This window comes from Trachurus japonicus, chromosome 11, assembly GCF_045865225.1.
Source record: "Trachurus japonicus isolate A0001 chromosome 11, Traja_1.0".
Classification (NCBI taxonomy): Eukaryota; Metazoa; Chordata; class Actinopteri; order Carangiformes; family Carangidae; genus Trachurus; species Trachurus japonicus.
Genome location: NC_140917.1, coordinates 33227083 through 33243226, shown reverse-complemented (window position 1 = coordinate 33243226; position 16144 = coordinate 33227083). Strand labels below are relative to the sequence as shown.

The window sequence follows — 16144 nt, the reverse complement described above, 5'->3', positions numbered from 1 at the left end:
AATTTAAACTGGGAGTGCCCTGATGCAAATCTGCTGCAGGTAGCACTGACTCCAGATAACTACCTGGGCTCAATCACTTTAAAGCAACACTATACTGTAGGTTTTGGAGCTTAAAATAATGTTTTTCTCATTGAAGTGGTAGAAAAACAGGAATCGTGCCACCGCTGCAGCCTGACATTTGATTTCCACTGTGTTGCTTTAAGATTCAATGCAAACCTCTGTTATCTTAACATAGATGATCTCATGATCTGTCATGATGCCGCTGGGCTAGATGTTGTTCATCTAGTAGTTCAGTGATCTTGACTTAGTTTTAACTAACTTCAACAAGCTTCCACTAGCTTCTGTTGAGTGGAATGGGATCTTGCATTGATGATTTCCTCTGGGCTTTAAACATGTCATTTCAACAGAGATTCATTACCCAGCCTGTCATATTGGGGAGTCCGCCCCTTTGAGAAATTGCCATTCGCTCCTGTGATATCCACATAAATCATGACTAAATGTGTTTCCTCTTCACTTTTCTTTTTCTTGTATTTTTGTTGAGACCTGCCGTCGTCAGCTGACAATTAGCTCAGACTCCACACCCCACAAGTTCAAGAGTTTACTGCCATCAGATAGTCCTGCATAGTTGCACACAAATATGCTCTAAAAGATGAAGAAAACAACATGGACTAATATGATTTTTTATGTTGTGTGGGGTTTTTTTTGCAGACAACTGTGGGATTGGTTTTAGGATGATGAAACCAGTGAAGTAGAGAAAGATGGAGGAGTTCCTGGTGAGTGTGGAGGTCAGTTCCCGCCCGTCTACTCAGACTTTTAGAGAGCTGCTTTTTAAATCTGTCATGGTTTTGTTTTGCAATTGCCACGATATTCCAAAGCTCTTTAGACATGTATCCAAATGATTCAGGGAACTGACTGAATAGACTTCAGGCACATCATCTCAACAAGCGTTCTCAACACCAGACCGGAGGCAAAAGGTCCAAGAAACAGTTCATGACGTCTAATTTGAATTTGTTTGCGAATGGGATACGGTATCAATGCATCCGTTGTTGCTTTGGCCCATGGTGGCAATAAATCACCAGCATCAGCTTGTGAAGAGGTCCTCATCCTGTTGATGGATTAACACAACAGAGCTCAAATGTTTGGACATGTTTAAGTTCCATCAGGAGTCGAGGGTTTAAAGCTGCGTGTTCAGTAAGACAGATGCATATTGTATTCTGCAGGCTCTTTGGCTGGATTTACAGTATAAAGAAACATTCCTCTGCATCGTGATAAGATCATTTATTGTCCTGTGCATGGCAGCAGGATGTGAAAATCAGATTGCTATTACTCATACTGTGATGCCTGACTGACATGGCCCAGCTTTGACCCTTCAGCTTTGCACCACCAAGACATACAGTAGGAGGAATGGTGTTTTGTTTTGTTTTTAAGTTATTGCATTAAGGAATTGCTCAGCCATATTAACAGATAAGATGTCTGTCTAGCCCTAATCCACTTTATTTTACAGATTCCAAGCTCATGCAACATTGAAAACATAAAATGCACCGTTTCCTGAGAAGAAGATGATTTGTACTTGGAAAAAAGGATCCCACTGAAAAGCTGTCATTTACATGGTTTTCTAAGGAATGCAGGATAACAAAAACTAATGGTCAAACAACTAAAACAAACTATATGATCACTTTAAACAGGTATTATCACTTGAAAGACACTGTGTCACATGAAAAAATAACACCGCTCTGTTTGAAACTCTCTGTTTTCACACGTTGCTGTTGCAAGATTTTGAAAGTATTAGAAAATCCTCAGTTTGCTTTCCAGTATGTGTGTGAAAATGTTCATTCCCTTCAGGACCACAGGAACTCCGGAGGCAGATGAGAAAGTCATCAGCAGGGGAAGCAACTGCACCTAGAGCTGACAGGGCATGGCACAGAATGGCTTCTCCTGCATATTATAAGTGGTCTTGTAAATGAAGAAACAGGAATATGGAAAACAAGACTGTTAATATTTTTACTTGATTTATGATACTATATTATAAATTAGAAGAAAGAAATAAATAGCTTGAGATGAATTCAGCTCTACCAGACACTCTCCATCCTAATAAACACATTATAAGAATATTAGCTTGAGGACCAATTTCTCAAGCTCAATTTCTCAAATGGACCTGGAATTACATGGACTTTACAGTCAGTGTCATATCCAATTGAGCTCATGAGTGATTCTCCTCATCGCTCTAACCCTCAGCTCCACCAAAATGATCTCCAGAATGTGCTGAATGTGTCTCCTAATGTGCTGTGTTAAAGGGCAACTCTGGCTCAAAATCGTTAGGTACTGAAAGGAACAATAACCAGTCTCTATACTGTAGCTGTGTCTCAATCAGTGACTAACAGCACTACTTTTTTCAGTATGAGTGATCAAAAAAGTTACTGTTTGCCCCCTTACTGTATAAAGCCGTTAACTGTTACTGACCATAGAATCCACAGTTACTCGCCATTACTTCACTTCAATTCAGAAAGTCCTGTCACAAAACAGGTGTCCGTTATATAGCTACACATTTTTTTCAGTCCATCCACTAGTCGGAAAAAAACTGTGTTTCTGGAACTAACCAACAGCGGAGGAATACTGAATGAGTTGGTTAGTTTCAGATAAACGGGAGGTTAGGGGGGCGAGTCCAAGTAATTTGATATATTTTAGCATTTTATAAAAAAGTAACGCAATACTTACTTTTCCTGGTAATTAGTTACTTTTATATACTTATTTTTGGGGGAAAGTAACTGTAACTATAACTAATTACTTTTTAAAAGTCACGTGCCCAACACTGGTCCCGGTTCTGGGGCTTTCGGAGGATGCATTTGTCCCAATTCGAAGGCTCCTCCAAATCGGCCTTCTCTGTTTTAAGAGGACACACCGCACCGTTGTGGACTACCATATCCCAAGATTCTTTTAGTGCCGTTAATTATTAAGCCTAGTTTATGCTTCAGCGTTTCGTCGACGGCGTACCTACGGCGTAGACCCGACGCCGTCACTGGGCATTTGAAGTTCTGCGTTGAGGGAATGCGTTGCTTCTGGTCACAGTAAACAATGGCAACTGAAAAACAAATGTAGAACTTTCCAGCAGCCGCTTTTATTGCAAATGTTGAAGCGCAGGCGACGAAGAAGACGTTTGCAGAGGTGGTCTGTCCGACCGGTCGAGGCTGAAGGGGTGAATTTACCAATCACAGTCCTTGCGGTTCGTATCGCGACGTGTCAACGCAATGCGTAGTCAGGATTTTTTGAAGGTGCGCGTCAGGCTACGGCGTAGGGTTGGCATAGGGGTCCACGGCGTAAACCAGGCTTTAGCCACCTAGCCACCTAGCCACCTAGCATGCTAGCTATTGGAACGTTTAGGCAGTGCCGCACTCCATCTCCAGCACTCTGCTGGCTAAACAGCTGAGGAGCTGCTGGAAGTATAACAAAGCCGACACTTTCAAATGTTTGATGTTAGGACATTGAATAAGGAAATGCTCCGTCCTAGACTGTCCCATTTACCAATGGTTGACACAGAGTTAGCCTACCTCCGAAGCCGCTGCCTCCATAGACAGCATAGGCTGCGTCCTCCTGAACTGGGACACAGCTTATGTCTTTCCTCCTATAGGAGACTGACCTCTCCACATACAACCTCACCTCCCTCTTGGTTAGGGTTTGGACTGTTGAGGCCACTGACCTCTGCTTTAACACCACAGGTGGCCCCATATCCATCCCAGTCTGGGCTGATTTCTGGGTTGCAGATGTTTGTGAGGCAGCCTCACCTTCTTTTTTCCTACTGAAGGAGACATTGGTACAGCCAGTGTAAGCTGGGCAGAACATCTGGTCTTAGACAAAAGCCTGTTGATGGATTTGAAATGATTTAGCTGCACACAAAATAAAATTACAGAGTGTCTGAGTAAAAAATTATAGTGGTTTGAACAACTTTCTCTGTACATTGAATGGCCAATAGTGAGCAAGCTGCATCTGCCCTTTGATTAAGATGTTACAATAGCATCTCTGGCTCACAGCACTGCTTCACTTGGGTCCTGTCAATGCTACTTTACTAGAATTAAAGGTCCCATTTGCGCGTTTCCTGTGTTTTTTTTGTTTGTTTTTTTTCCAAATGTTGATCCATATGAATACATATTTGTGATTTTATGTTCTAAAAATCTGGTCCATGTTATATCTTTTCACATCCGGATTCTGTTAGAGTTCAACAGTTCAGTGAGCCAATTGGAGTAATGTTTAAATAAACTGCTTTCTTGTGACATCACAAAGTTACGGGAGTCCTGATGGCTGGTTTCGAAGCTTAGTTAGGCTGCGTATTTCTCTGTGGACTGAGGCTTTGATGCTTTCACAGTATTAATACAGAACCGGAGTTGGCCAGTAGGGCACCAGGTTTCCCACTTTGGTCTGTAATTCATTTAATCTAATGTATTAAGACACATTTATTTATTTAAACACATTTTATTTATCTATTTTGATAGCTTTGAGTTGACTTGTGTCTCGACAGGTTTTGCACACCTGGATCTGAGCAGTTTATCCCAGTCTTCCTGTCAAATCCTGTTGTCAGATGGGAATTGTGCCTGTGCCATAGGGGAAGTTGTGATCTTCAGGTCATCTTCAGGCTTCCTCACAGATGTTCGACAGAGTTTCAGTCTGGGCTTCAACTGGGCCGTTCAAAGACGGTCAGAGACTTGTCCTTAAAGGGATAGTTTTTGGCAAATTGGCCCATTGCCTTAATCGCTATAGTCATAGCAGTAGGTTCGTTACCTTTACTTGTCGGTGTAAGATATTTTTAGAACGGCGAAGCAGAGCGGCGAGCTGCTCAGAGCTACACTATGGAGGCTAAGGGAATTTCTTGGTTTCCCTCATCAAACTCATCAAATACACAATCCATCAACACTGTCGTGGAGAAGTTGTGACCTGCACATTCACCACGCTATGAGGTAATAACACAACGTTAGCAGATGGAGTTGTTTTAGAGGTAAATTCATGCAAAACCGCTGATGCGCGTTGCCTTCAGGGACAGTTTTTCAGCAAGCAGTCCCTGTATTTACGTCGAAAACGGCTCTGTTTCATAACGTTCCATTATTATCTCATAGCGTGGTGAATGTACAGGTCACAACTTGTCCACAAAAGCGTTTTTGAGTTTTTGGATTGTGTATTTGATGAGTTTGATGAGGGAAACCAAGAAATCCCCTTAGCCTCCATAGTGTAGCTCTGAGCAGCTCGCCGCTTTGCTCCGCTGTTCTAAAAATATCTTACCGACAAATAAAGGTAACAAACCTACTGCTATGACTATAGCGATTATAGCCATGGGCCAATTTGCCAAAATGTTGAACTACAGTATCCCTTTAAGCCTGTCCAGAGCTATCTTGGACACATGCTTCTATACATCAGACAATATTAGCCCTGACCAAAGAGTTCAGTTTTTGGTTCATCATTTCTCATCATTTCTCTGAGTTATTCAAATGCCAATTTGCAATTTCAATACACTATTTTCAAAAATTTCTATATTCATGTTTTCTCTCCGGCATTTGGGATTATTGAACAAAGATTGGTCGCCAAACGTGACAATAAACTGAATGAATGGAAAAGGAATGTGATTACTTTCTAAAGTGAACTATGAGTGCCCTCTACCATTTTATAAACACTAACAATCAAAACCCACCTGCTCCAGTTTGTCACATGTCTGTGTGACGCACCATATTGTAAGTGCAACACTTTACTCTGAATTCCCCTATCACTGACTGTAACATAAGAAACATAAACTCTTCTGATTGAAATTGAATAATAACACATAATGCTGGGGTATTGTGTAATTGGTGGAACATGTTCAGGGATGTTCAAAGAACTCTGTAAATAAAATCTATTGGTCAACCTCATCAGTGAATGAGACTTTATTATCATCATCTTTTGTTGTACATTACAGTGTCATCAAATGCATTACATCATTTTCCTCTTCAAATGAAAGCCGACTGGACTAATACTAATCAGACCTCATAAGACTCTTTCCATTGTTATGTGATTTTGTATTATAATATGGTTTTAGTACATGAAAGTGGCTGATCCTCGTGGAAAAACACCTGATTGGCATTTTGGTTTTGCTCTGATGAATTTCTCATAAATCCCTGGATGGTTGGATGGAAACATACAGTATCTTAATTTGCGGTCACATGCCGTAAACTTTCCGATCAGCGAGGTTCGATGCGATATCAAACCAGATGTCAAGTTCATTTCTGTGGAGAAGGCTGAGTGGATAATGACTGACAAGACTCAGTCAGTAGCACTGTAAAGTTTGTTTGTGTTGGTTGGATGGATGCACTGCCAGAAAAACTTGTCTGGGCATGTGCTGTTTGTACAGATACCAGAATATTCACGACCCTAAGCCAAACAATCACAGCGGAGGCAGAACTTTGTTGTATGACATTTAAGTGTGTGTTATTGGGAATGATGAATATGGTTGGTTATAGAATGTATAGGCCATCAGATGAATTCAATTATAGTTCACTCAGCTTGTAGTGTAGCCTATTGTTATTTTATAATGAAAACTGGCACCATCTTTAAACTCTTGGTTGAACGCATCAGTTTCATACTTTCTATTAGAACTATTAGATGACTGAAAAAATAACACAAAATCTTACAAGAAAAAGCTAAAGTTGAATATGTGATACTTCCATTTACCAACTGCTGCAAACAACTTTTGAATCATCCTGTAATAACATTTCTGAGGTTATTTGCTCATACCCACACTCTCCTGAAGAAGCTTCATATGGCTTAATATATAGGCCTATGTTGTTTTCTTTTCTTTTACGCCAACACTTAATTTTTTAATCAAATAGGCCTAAAAAGAGTGGCATTAATATATTTCAAAACATACTTTATTTCTCCAATAGCCTATATCTAACCCACTGTTCCATCCGTGCCACTTTTTGCATCTGGCACAGCTGGAATTTCACGTGCTCGGTTGAGGAGCAGTAGCGTCTTTTAATTGCGTCTAACTAGTAATTATCATATTTCCTACAGTCCTTGAACCTAGCATCTGACGCATGGGAAGCATGTGTATGTGTGTGTGTCTGTGTATGTGTGTGTGTGTATAGGCTGATTGTAGTCTTCTGTAGGTTGAAGCGACCATAAATCTCTGGCCAGCCAATAGGGAGGCGCGCGTTAATCCCTACTCTGTAAAAACCCGGTGAGAGCGCAGAGGCGACTCAAATCTGGACAGAGAGTCAGTGCAGACAGAAGGTTAGACACAGAGGAGGGACTCCCAAGTTTCTGCTGTGGACATGTGAGACATTTCTACCAAAACTTTCCCGTCGCTTTATTGCATTTTTCGGAGGTTTGTGAGAGCCGTCCCAGAAGAGGAGACCAGAGAGACGCGCCGGTGCTTGTCTGCGTTTTCTGCCTCATCCACAGTCATCCCGTCATCACCTGCTCGTCTGGAGGATCACTGCTGCTGCTGCTGCTGCTCTTCACATTAATTCTATATATATAAAAACACACACACATTCTATGGACACTCCGGTCGTCATGTCCTGCGGTGATGCTTCGGAGCAGAGTCGGCGGGTCAGCGTGCTGTCTTGGGATCAGGTGCGGCGTTTGGACTCCATCCTGGGGGAGAGTGTCCCGATCCACGGCCGAGGAAACTTCCCCACGCTCTCCGTGCAGCCCCGGCAGATCGTCCAGGTGAGACCACGGTCCATGCAGCCCTATACCTCCTCACATTCACACCAGCACACCAACATGACAACTGTTCATTTGACTTAAACACTAAGTCCACACGTCTACAACATTTATAACTTCTTTTATAGGGCTACTGCCCTGCAGACATATATTCTTATACACGGTGCTGTGGATCTATCCTGAACCGGAGGTTTATACATTACAAGTGTCATGACAATAAAAAAAGTGGAAAAAACAACAATAGCAAAAAAAAAACAAATAATAAAAAAAACAGGAAAATCAACTTGCTTTAGAGCATTACAGTAAGAGTTGCTGACCAGGATGAAAGAATTCATCTGTAGCTATATAATCCAGCACCCCCACCTTGCACTTGCGCGCGCGCACGCGCACGCCACCCCGCGCGCGCACAGTCTGTGGAGTAATGGCCCTTTTCTCCAACTAGACAGTTTCTTCTGGAGAATTCCCACAGTAACTGAAGTTAAGTCTGTAAAATCTGACATAACGTCTGGTGGATTTTTCCACATTCTCACATAAATAACTTTAAAACTTTTTAACAGAAGTATACACCTTGTCAGATTTCTACAAATTAAGTCAATCCCCTGGTTGGTCTAACAGTGAAGGCTTGTCTCAGTTTCGTGTGTCCACGCTTTGCTTTTACAGAACACATTTGTGCAGTGGTGAGGATTTGTGGCGGAGCTGATTACACTTAAAAAGACATTTGATCACTCTTACTCTTGACACAGACATAAGAGTGGAGATGATCTAACACCATGACTGCACTTTTCCACTAGCTCACTAATGCTTCTGCTCCTTCCGTCTGTTTTTTCACAGCTCTCGTGAAAGTGAGAGAGAGAGAGAGAAAGAGAGATAATGACTGAGCTCCAGTGTATTTACAAGGAATGAGACATATAGTAGGGAAAAAGGACTGGGCTGTGATTTTCCTTCACATTATTTAAATGTCTTTGCCTGTAATCCAGGTTGGATTTCACTCGAGTGATTCACTTTTTCTGCGGTGACCCTGTGGGGAAGAAAGACCCTCAGACGCACATAACATTTCAAGGTCCTCTATAATCAAGGAGGCCCCCACCACCATCTGCATTGAACATCCCAGCTAATGTCTTTTTTCTTCATTACACAATCCAGTAGACAACAGGGACCCCAAACATTTTTCTTTCCACGAGCCAGAGCACTTTTTAAAGACCAGCTCTTGGAAAGTTAGCCCACTGCTCAACCAATATCTGATGAGAGGCACCAGTGTGTTTCCCTCAGTCTCCAATAGCCTATATATTTGTGAGTGCTAGCATGTTAGCATGCTTGATGTAACATAACCTAAAGTGCAAAGATAAGCATTTTGGTCATTCGTAGGAGGTTTCTGTGTTTATTTTTATTTATTTATTTGGGTCAGGCTCATCTTGCATGGAAACAAAAGAAGGTTATACATATATGAAAATGTAATCATGTGTATTATTTTCATTTAAAGGAACAATTCAAATTCAGAGGTTGTATAATATCTCATTTTATCAGGATTATGAGCTAACAGAGATTAAAATAATCCCTTTAGAGCTCTGTCTGGTGCGCATGCTTACAATACAGCAAATCACACAGCACATTTAAGACTTATCTTGAATATTTTTCAACCATAGGCTACTGTTGTCTACTGTGCTGCTGTCTCATCATCAAGCACCTGGAAGAGTAAACTGATACGAAAAGTCTGTCGCGTCACCATGCAGCCAGAGAATTATTTTTGACAAAAATAAAAGCAGATGCCATGTTCCCTGTCATGGAATATGTTAGGCAGGTTTCACATTTCTGCAAGTTGATTTTTTTACCATATGGATATGAATGGAAACCAGTGGCTGCCTGGAAAGGAGGAAAAAAAAAACACACTGAGTGATCTAAACCACTATGATATGTTTTGGAAAATGGTTGACAGTAATGTGGGGTATTCATGATTCATGGTAAATTGGCTAAAACATGCAAAACCGCCAGTCTGCTCCTTTTAATGTCGTTTATTTTTAGCCCACGCACCAGACAGAGCCGTCTACCTGAGACAGATAGAGATGATCTTGGAGCCGTCACATCCTGGGGTGAAAGTGACCAGCAGATCACAGTCCCAGAGAGTCGGAGGCCTCTCAATGGTGGATTTGTCTTAGGGCCACATTTAAATAACATCTGTTTGTGGTCTGGTTGAGCAGAGAGAGCCATGGGAGCAGGGAAGGAAAAACTTTTACTGATACTGACACTCTGTACTTCATTTAATGTTGACAGTCATCCACCCACAGTCAGATTAATAGGCAGCCGTACAGCTCTCAGCAGGACATACCTGGTAGCATGCTACCACATGATGGTAAACACAGCCATCTGATGCGTGTGTGACACAGCTTATGTAATTTGTTGTGTGGAGAAGGAGGGGAGGAGGTGTGTTTTTGTTGGCCACCAATAGGATTCTCTCTTATTCCAGCTCTGCAGGGTATCACATTTAAACTAAACTGTTGTGTCTACAGCACATATTTGAGAAAGGTGTCCTCCTTTTTCTTTTTTTTCCCCTCCCAGTGACCTGCTTTGACCATTGTGCTCTTTATTTCCTTTTTTTTTTTTTGTAAACTGAACGTTACACTATACTTTCTTGAATGGCAGTGAGTCGCCTGGACTTGGAGCAGAAAGTGAGGGGTGGATTAGTGCCTGTACTAACACTGGGCTTGTGGGTCAGGCTTGACAACCTATCACTGTGGTCAGTGAAAACCGGTCGCCTGACTCCACCGTGGCCCTCGCCAGACTGTAAACCGACTCCTCACTGGGCTATTGTTGTGAGATTGAGCAACACGAAGACACCACATGCTTCCTGTCGTCCCCAGAGAGGGAAACCTGGGAATACTCAGCTTAGATTGTTGGGTAATGATTTATTAATCATTGCGCTTCTTGGGGATCAAAGAGTGAAGACAGCACTGATGGCATCTCTTCAATTGGATCAAGTTAAACTGGAGCCTATGAGACTGCCTCATGTAGGCTACATTTATCCTCTAAATAGCAATGAATCACCAACTAAATCATATACTTTTAAAAAAAATTATAGCAAGTCCATTTGATAACAGATCAAATTTTAATACGAAATTTAATATTGAACATATGAAAATGTGAGTTACTGCATTTTTTGCGGGCTGCTGGGACAACTCACAGGATGGGGAATAGCTTGATTTTGCTATGAAATCCCAAAGCTATATAACAATCACTATTCTTCCCATACTTTTAGAGTCCCATCTTATAAAACCTACATCACAGAGGAGAAACAGCCCATGACTCACTCTCCTCTGAGCACTCAGGTGAAATGACCACCCGTGAATAGGAAATTCAAAGAAGCGTTTCAAATCAGAGGAAAAACCATCATCATCATCATCATCATCGTCGTCCTCCATTGCCTGCCAAGCTACTGTATGACTGACTGGCTGGGTTAGTTTTGGAGTGGATGTGAAGGTCAGGGACTCGTAACTTCTCATTCACTGTCGCCATTTCCTTGGCAAAGGGGACGATCTGACTCACTGGGAGCTCTCATTGGCGTCCAGGGGACTATAGGCTGGTAAATGGCTGGGTCATTTCAAACTGCCATAATAAAAACACATTCAGGCCACAGCTTAAATGAAATACTCAAGGAAACTATTGAGAGCGGAGAAGGAAAGCTGAGAGACTGTTATGCGTCGCCAAGGCGTTGTCAACACCAGACAGTCTGGTGTGTTTGCGGCTCTTTTTACAAGGCTTTTCTGCGCGAACGTCAGCGGAAGTGTCTCCCCTCTCGCTCGGCTCACCAGGTGCTGGTGCGTCATGTGGGAAATGTACTGGCCTATTTTATGAGTGCAGAAGAACGGGGATGGTGGGGGTTGGCAGAGCTAGGCTTCCTCATTGGCTCCTCTAGGGACCCCCCGACAGGCAGATTATGGCGTGCTGTTAACTCGGACCAACTGTTTAAGTCTGAGGTCAGAGCAAATACTACTGTGGATTTCCCTTTGCTGGATAGTTAAAAAAAACACGTCTCTGCAGTTTGTCCAGTGCCCTGTGAAGTTGTGTGTTTTCACTCTACAAAGCAGTTGACTTTTCCCAGTGGAGTTTGGAGTTATATGGTTTCTTTGCCAAAGCATTGTCACAAATGACAGTACAGCTTCCTGTTAATGAAGTAAAGGTGTTTTCTCCCCTTTGTGCACTGAATCCGAAGTGTTAGATGAGTTACCTATAACTGGAGGCTAGGGAAAGCAGCTAGCATAGCTACCATCAGCGTTAAAGTCATATTTTTTAGCCATTTTCTAGCATAAATCTGATTAGGCTTACATAAATGCTAGAATTCTGTGGGTTATTTTTGGGTGCAATGCATTGTGTACCTATGAATTTATTGACAAAAAACAATAGATGCTAATGGGTAGCATTTTGAGCTAATATTCACATTTTTGCACAGGTAGCTCCAATGTTCAGCACATATCCCTAAATCCAGATCCCAGTCTCTAGATTGAATAACCAGGTACAGCATGTCAAAGTGAACAATGGAGACGTTTTCAAGTATATTTATTTTATTTTGGAGAGAACTCAGCCCAGTGTTTTTTTCCTCTTCTGCAAGGGAAAACAAAGAGCAAAGAAATCTGTCTTCTTGCAAAGAAAGCAAATATGATTATTTTTTTAAATGTTGAACTCATTCCTGCAACATCAGGACCCGTTATCTGAAATGGAATGGAAACACTTATCTTGCTGCAAAAACATGAGGAGCCTGAAGAGATTACAGCAGGTGACGTCAAAGGGAGGGAAACATTTAAAAGAAAAAGGGAAAAACTGGCACCATTAGCAGAACTTCACTAAATTTACTTCATCTATGTTCATGTGTTGGTCTTGGCTGCAGTCAGTTCCTTAACCTGGCCTGCCCAACGTCCGCTGACATAGATTGATAGGGAACAGCAGATCCCGCAGTGAGAACTCTAAGGGACAGCTGTGTTATGAACCTCTTGTTTAGCTGTTTTTCTACTTCTCGGTGTCATTTGACTGCAACAGACAGGAAGCATAAACATCTCAGCTGTTTGTAGCCCAGCACTTTCCCCGAGCATCGCATCAGTGCACGCATGGTGTGTGTTCCAATAACCAGATAAACCTCTCCTGATGCCAAGGAGTAAACTTTATACGACAGCGGAGGGGATCGTATTTTCTCAATACGTCCCACGAGTTTAGCAGTTCACAGCTTCTTTTACTTTGGAGCCTCTTAAAGCGGACAGGCACTGACTTGTCGTTTTCCACAGCTTATCTCTGTTGTGCTTATGTTAACCTATATTGTAAATCTGATAAATCAGCCTCTCAGCTCATTAGAGGTTGACTGTAGCCTACAGTATGTAGGGCGCCGCCCCCCTCAGGCAATGAGATTGGTCATAGATAATGATACCATTATCTGAGAGGTGGATCACTGCCCCTAAGCAAACACCCTCTGTTGACAGAGTCTCTCAGCAATATAGTGAAAACCTACCTGCTTCAGGAATCTACCACTGGCCTCGCTGTCCTTGCATGTAACTACTGTACTTATTTGCAGTTAAATATTCAAAATATGATCCAAATTCTGTCTGCTCTATGAAGATTTTACATTTATAATTTACCTCATCATCGATTGATTGATTGATTGATTGAAATTATTTTTAATATGAAAAAGGAAATTAAAAAAGAGAATAAGCCAAAACATTTAAACATGAGATATAAAAATTCCAAAAGGAGTGAGAAGAAGTAAAACTTATAAACTCCCACCTCCTTTCCACCAAATAATGAATAACTACCTAAACCTGTCTTGATGTCACAAAAACATGAATATAATTTACATATACCTACATATATCCACATAATACATACATAAATACCCACATATACATGCATACACACCCACATACCTACATACTCTAAATGTCCACATAAGCATCCACACAAACATACTTTTAGATAGATAGATAGATAGATAGATAGATAGATAGATAGATAGATAGATAGATAGATAGATAGATAGATAGATAGATAGATAGATAGATAGATAGATCGATCCCCATTACATACAAATCAGCCTCTTCTTTTGAGTGGACACCCGTCACTCAGTTTCTCCTCTCTGTCTCTGTCTCCTTCAGGTGGTCAGGGCTCGGCTGGAGGAGCGAGGCGTGGTGGTGCGCGACGTCAAGCTGAATGGCTCGGCGGCCAGCCACGTGCTGCACCAGGACAACGGCCTGGGCTACAAAGACCTGGACCTGATCTTTGGCCTGAATCGAACTGATGACAAAACCTTCCGGCTGGTGAAAGACGTGGTGCTGGACTGCCTGGTGGATTTCTTGCCCGAGGGGGTGTGCAGGGAGAGGATCACGGCCCTCGCCCTGAAGGAGGCGTACGTGCAGAAACTGGTGAAAGTTTGCAACGAGACGGACCGCTGGAGCCTCATCTCGCTGTCCAACAACACCGGCAAGAACGTGGAGCTAAAGTTTGTGGACTCCCTGAGAAGGCAGTTCGAGTTCAGCGTCGACTCCTTCCAGATCACCCTGGACTCGTTGCTGCTGTTCGACCGCTGCTCGGAGACGGCCATGTCCGAGACCTTCCACCCCACGGTGCAGGGCGAGAGCATGTACGGGGACTTTGAGGAAGCTTTCGACCACCTCCGCACCAAGACTATCGCCACCCGCAGCCCAGAAGAGATCAGGGGCGGCGGGCTGCTCAAGTACTGCCACCTGCTGGTGCGCGGCTTCCGGCCGTCCTCGGAGGCTCAGATGAAACAGATGCAGCGCTACATGTGCTCGCGCTTCTTCATCGACTTCCCCGACATAAGCGAGCAGCAGAGGAAACTGGAGGCGTATCTGCAGAACCACTTTGCGGGCATGGAGCACAAGCGCTACGAGTACCTGGTGACGCTGAGGCGGGTGGTGGACGAGAGCACCGTGTGTCTGATGGGCCACGAGCGCAGACAGACGCTGGCACTGATTTCCGCCCTGGCGCTGCGTGTGATGGCCGAACAGAATGCTATCCCCGCTCTGGCCAACATCACCTGCTACTACCAGCCCGCGCCCTATGTCAGAGACGTCAACTTCAGCAATTACTACGTGGCGCAGGTTCAGTCGCCAATGGCCGCATGCAGTAACTCTTATCAGACGTGGCTGCCCTGCAGCTGAGCAATGTCTTAGGATGTGTGGAGTGCTTTCTGTTTTACCTTTACGCTGATGTAAGCTGAGCATTCGTTCGAGTGCTCAGGACCTTTGTAGCAATGTGGACAAAAAAGGAATTAATGTATCTTTTGTTTTCTTTTTTTGCCAAATCTTGTATCAAAACCATTCCACTAAATTATATTGATTAATACTGCTGTAAAAAAAAAAAATTCTCATTCGAGCCATTATAATTCAACTTTTTTTTAATTATTATTATGTTGTCATTTCATAACCAGTGTGGACATGCATGGACAAATATGAAGGGTTGATATATGACGGAGGAACTTTGTTACTTCTCTTTCTTACCTGATGGAGGCTTGTGATCTGTGTCTTTAACGAAATGTAAATACTTGGTACGAAACAAAACAGAAAGCTGTCTTTTTGTTCTGTCTGTGGTTTCAGCTGACCTGACTGGGAGGGGGAAAAAAAAGAGGACCAAAGAAAAACTTTGTTGTGTACAAAAAACAAAGACTGTATGTGGTTCCAAGTGCCTAAAAACTGACCAATGTCTTTATACGAATTGCTATGTAAGAACTGTTTTTTTGAAACTTTTTTCAGGTTACTGTACATTTCTATATCAAGGGTCAGGGTAATTGTTTTTAAATCATTAAAACATGAGAAAAATGTGAAGATGTGGTACGCTGGTCTTTCTTTACATTTTCTTTTCCCTCAAGTTCATAGGAGTGAGGCTAGGACACTATTTTGATGTGCTCCAGTTCAACTCACATTATTCTGGGGATGTGCGTCATGAATGCCTACTCTATCTCCATTCCCTGTATCTCCCTGTCTCAGTTTTCGTGTCTCTAAAGATCTTTTTCATTATCTATCTTTCACTATCTTTCTCGATCACACAGTGTGTTGTCTGTGCTCTATCAGCCAGACACTGACTGACTGGAAACAAACACTTACTTGTTCGAGATTCCCCTGAGCCTGAGCGGCTGAGCCCTATACATTAGCCATTTCCTTCCACTTGTGCATCCGACCAGGGGTTTCCTTGGCCTCGTTTCGTGAAGGGGAGAATGCTGTTGCTTGTCTTGGATGAGTTGAGCTGTGAGGGGGCAGCTGAGGACCAGGTGGTGAAATGGGACTGCTGGCTTTTCAGCAAATGTAATGATGCAATTCCAGCACCTCACTTCCTGAACGATCAAAACAGTTCAGTATTTCATTCCTCACTTAGACCGACATTCCTCCTGCGCTGACATTTTATCCTAATTACTTTTGCATGGGGGGATGATTTCTAGAATTTCAGCCGAGCATGAAATGGGATGTTGCTG

The 16144-nt window shown here is 42.6% G+C and overlaps 1 protein-coding gene across 1 annotated transcript; it reads left to right on the top strand.

Annotated features, from left to right (window-relative positions):
• The first annotated feature begins 7215 nt into the window (after window positions 1-7215).
• On the top strand, window positions 7216-15500 carry LOC146979173 (terminal nucleotidyltransferase 5A-like). The gene is made up of 2 exons (XM_085792321.1): window positions 7216-7686; window positions 13812-15500. The coding sequence occupies exons 1-2, from the start codon at window positions 7513-7515 to the stop codon at window positions 14835-14837; spliced, it is 1200 nt and encodes a 399-aa protein (XP_085648447.1). The 5' UTR covers window positions 7216-7512; the 3' UTR covers window positions 14838-15500.
• The last annotated feature ends 644 nt before the right edge of the window (window positions 15501-16144 follow it).

Coding starts and splice junctions, on each gene's coding strand:
- LOC146979173 (XM_085792321.1), top strand. CDS start 7,513: ATGGACACTCCGGTCGTCATGTCCTGCGGTGATGCTTCGGAGCAGAGT. Junction 7,687..13,811: donor AGCCCCGGCAGATCGTCCAG/GTGAGACCACGG, acceptor TGTCTCCTTCAG/GTGGTCAGGGCTCGGCTGGA.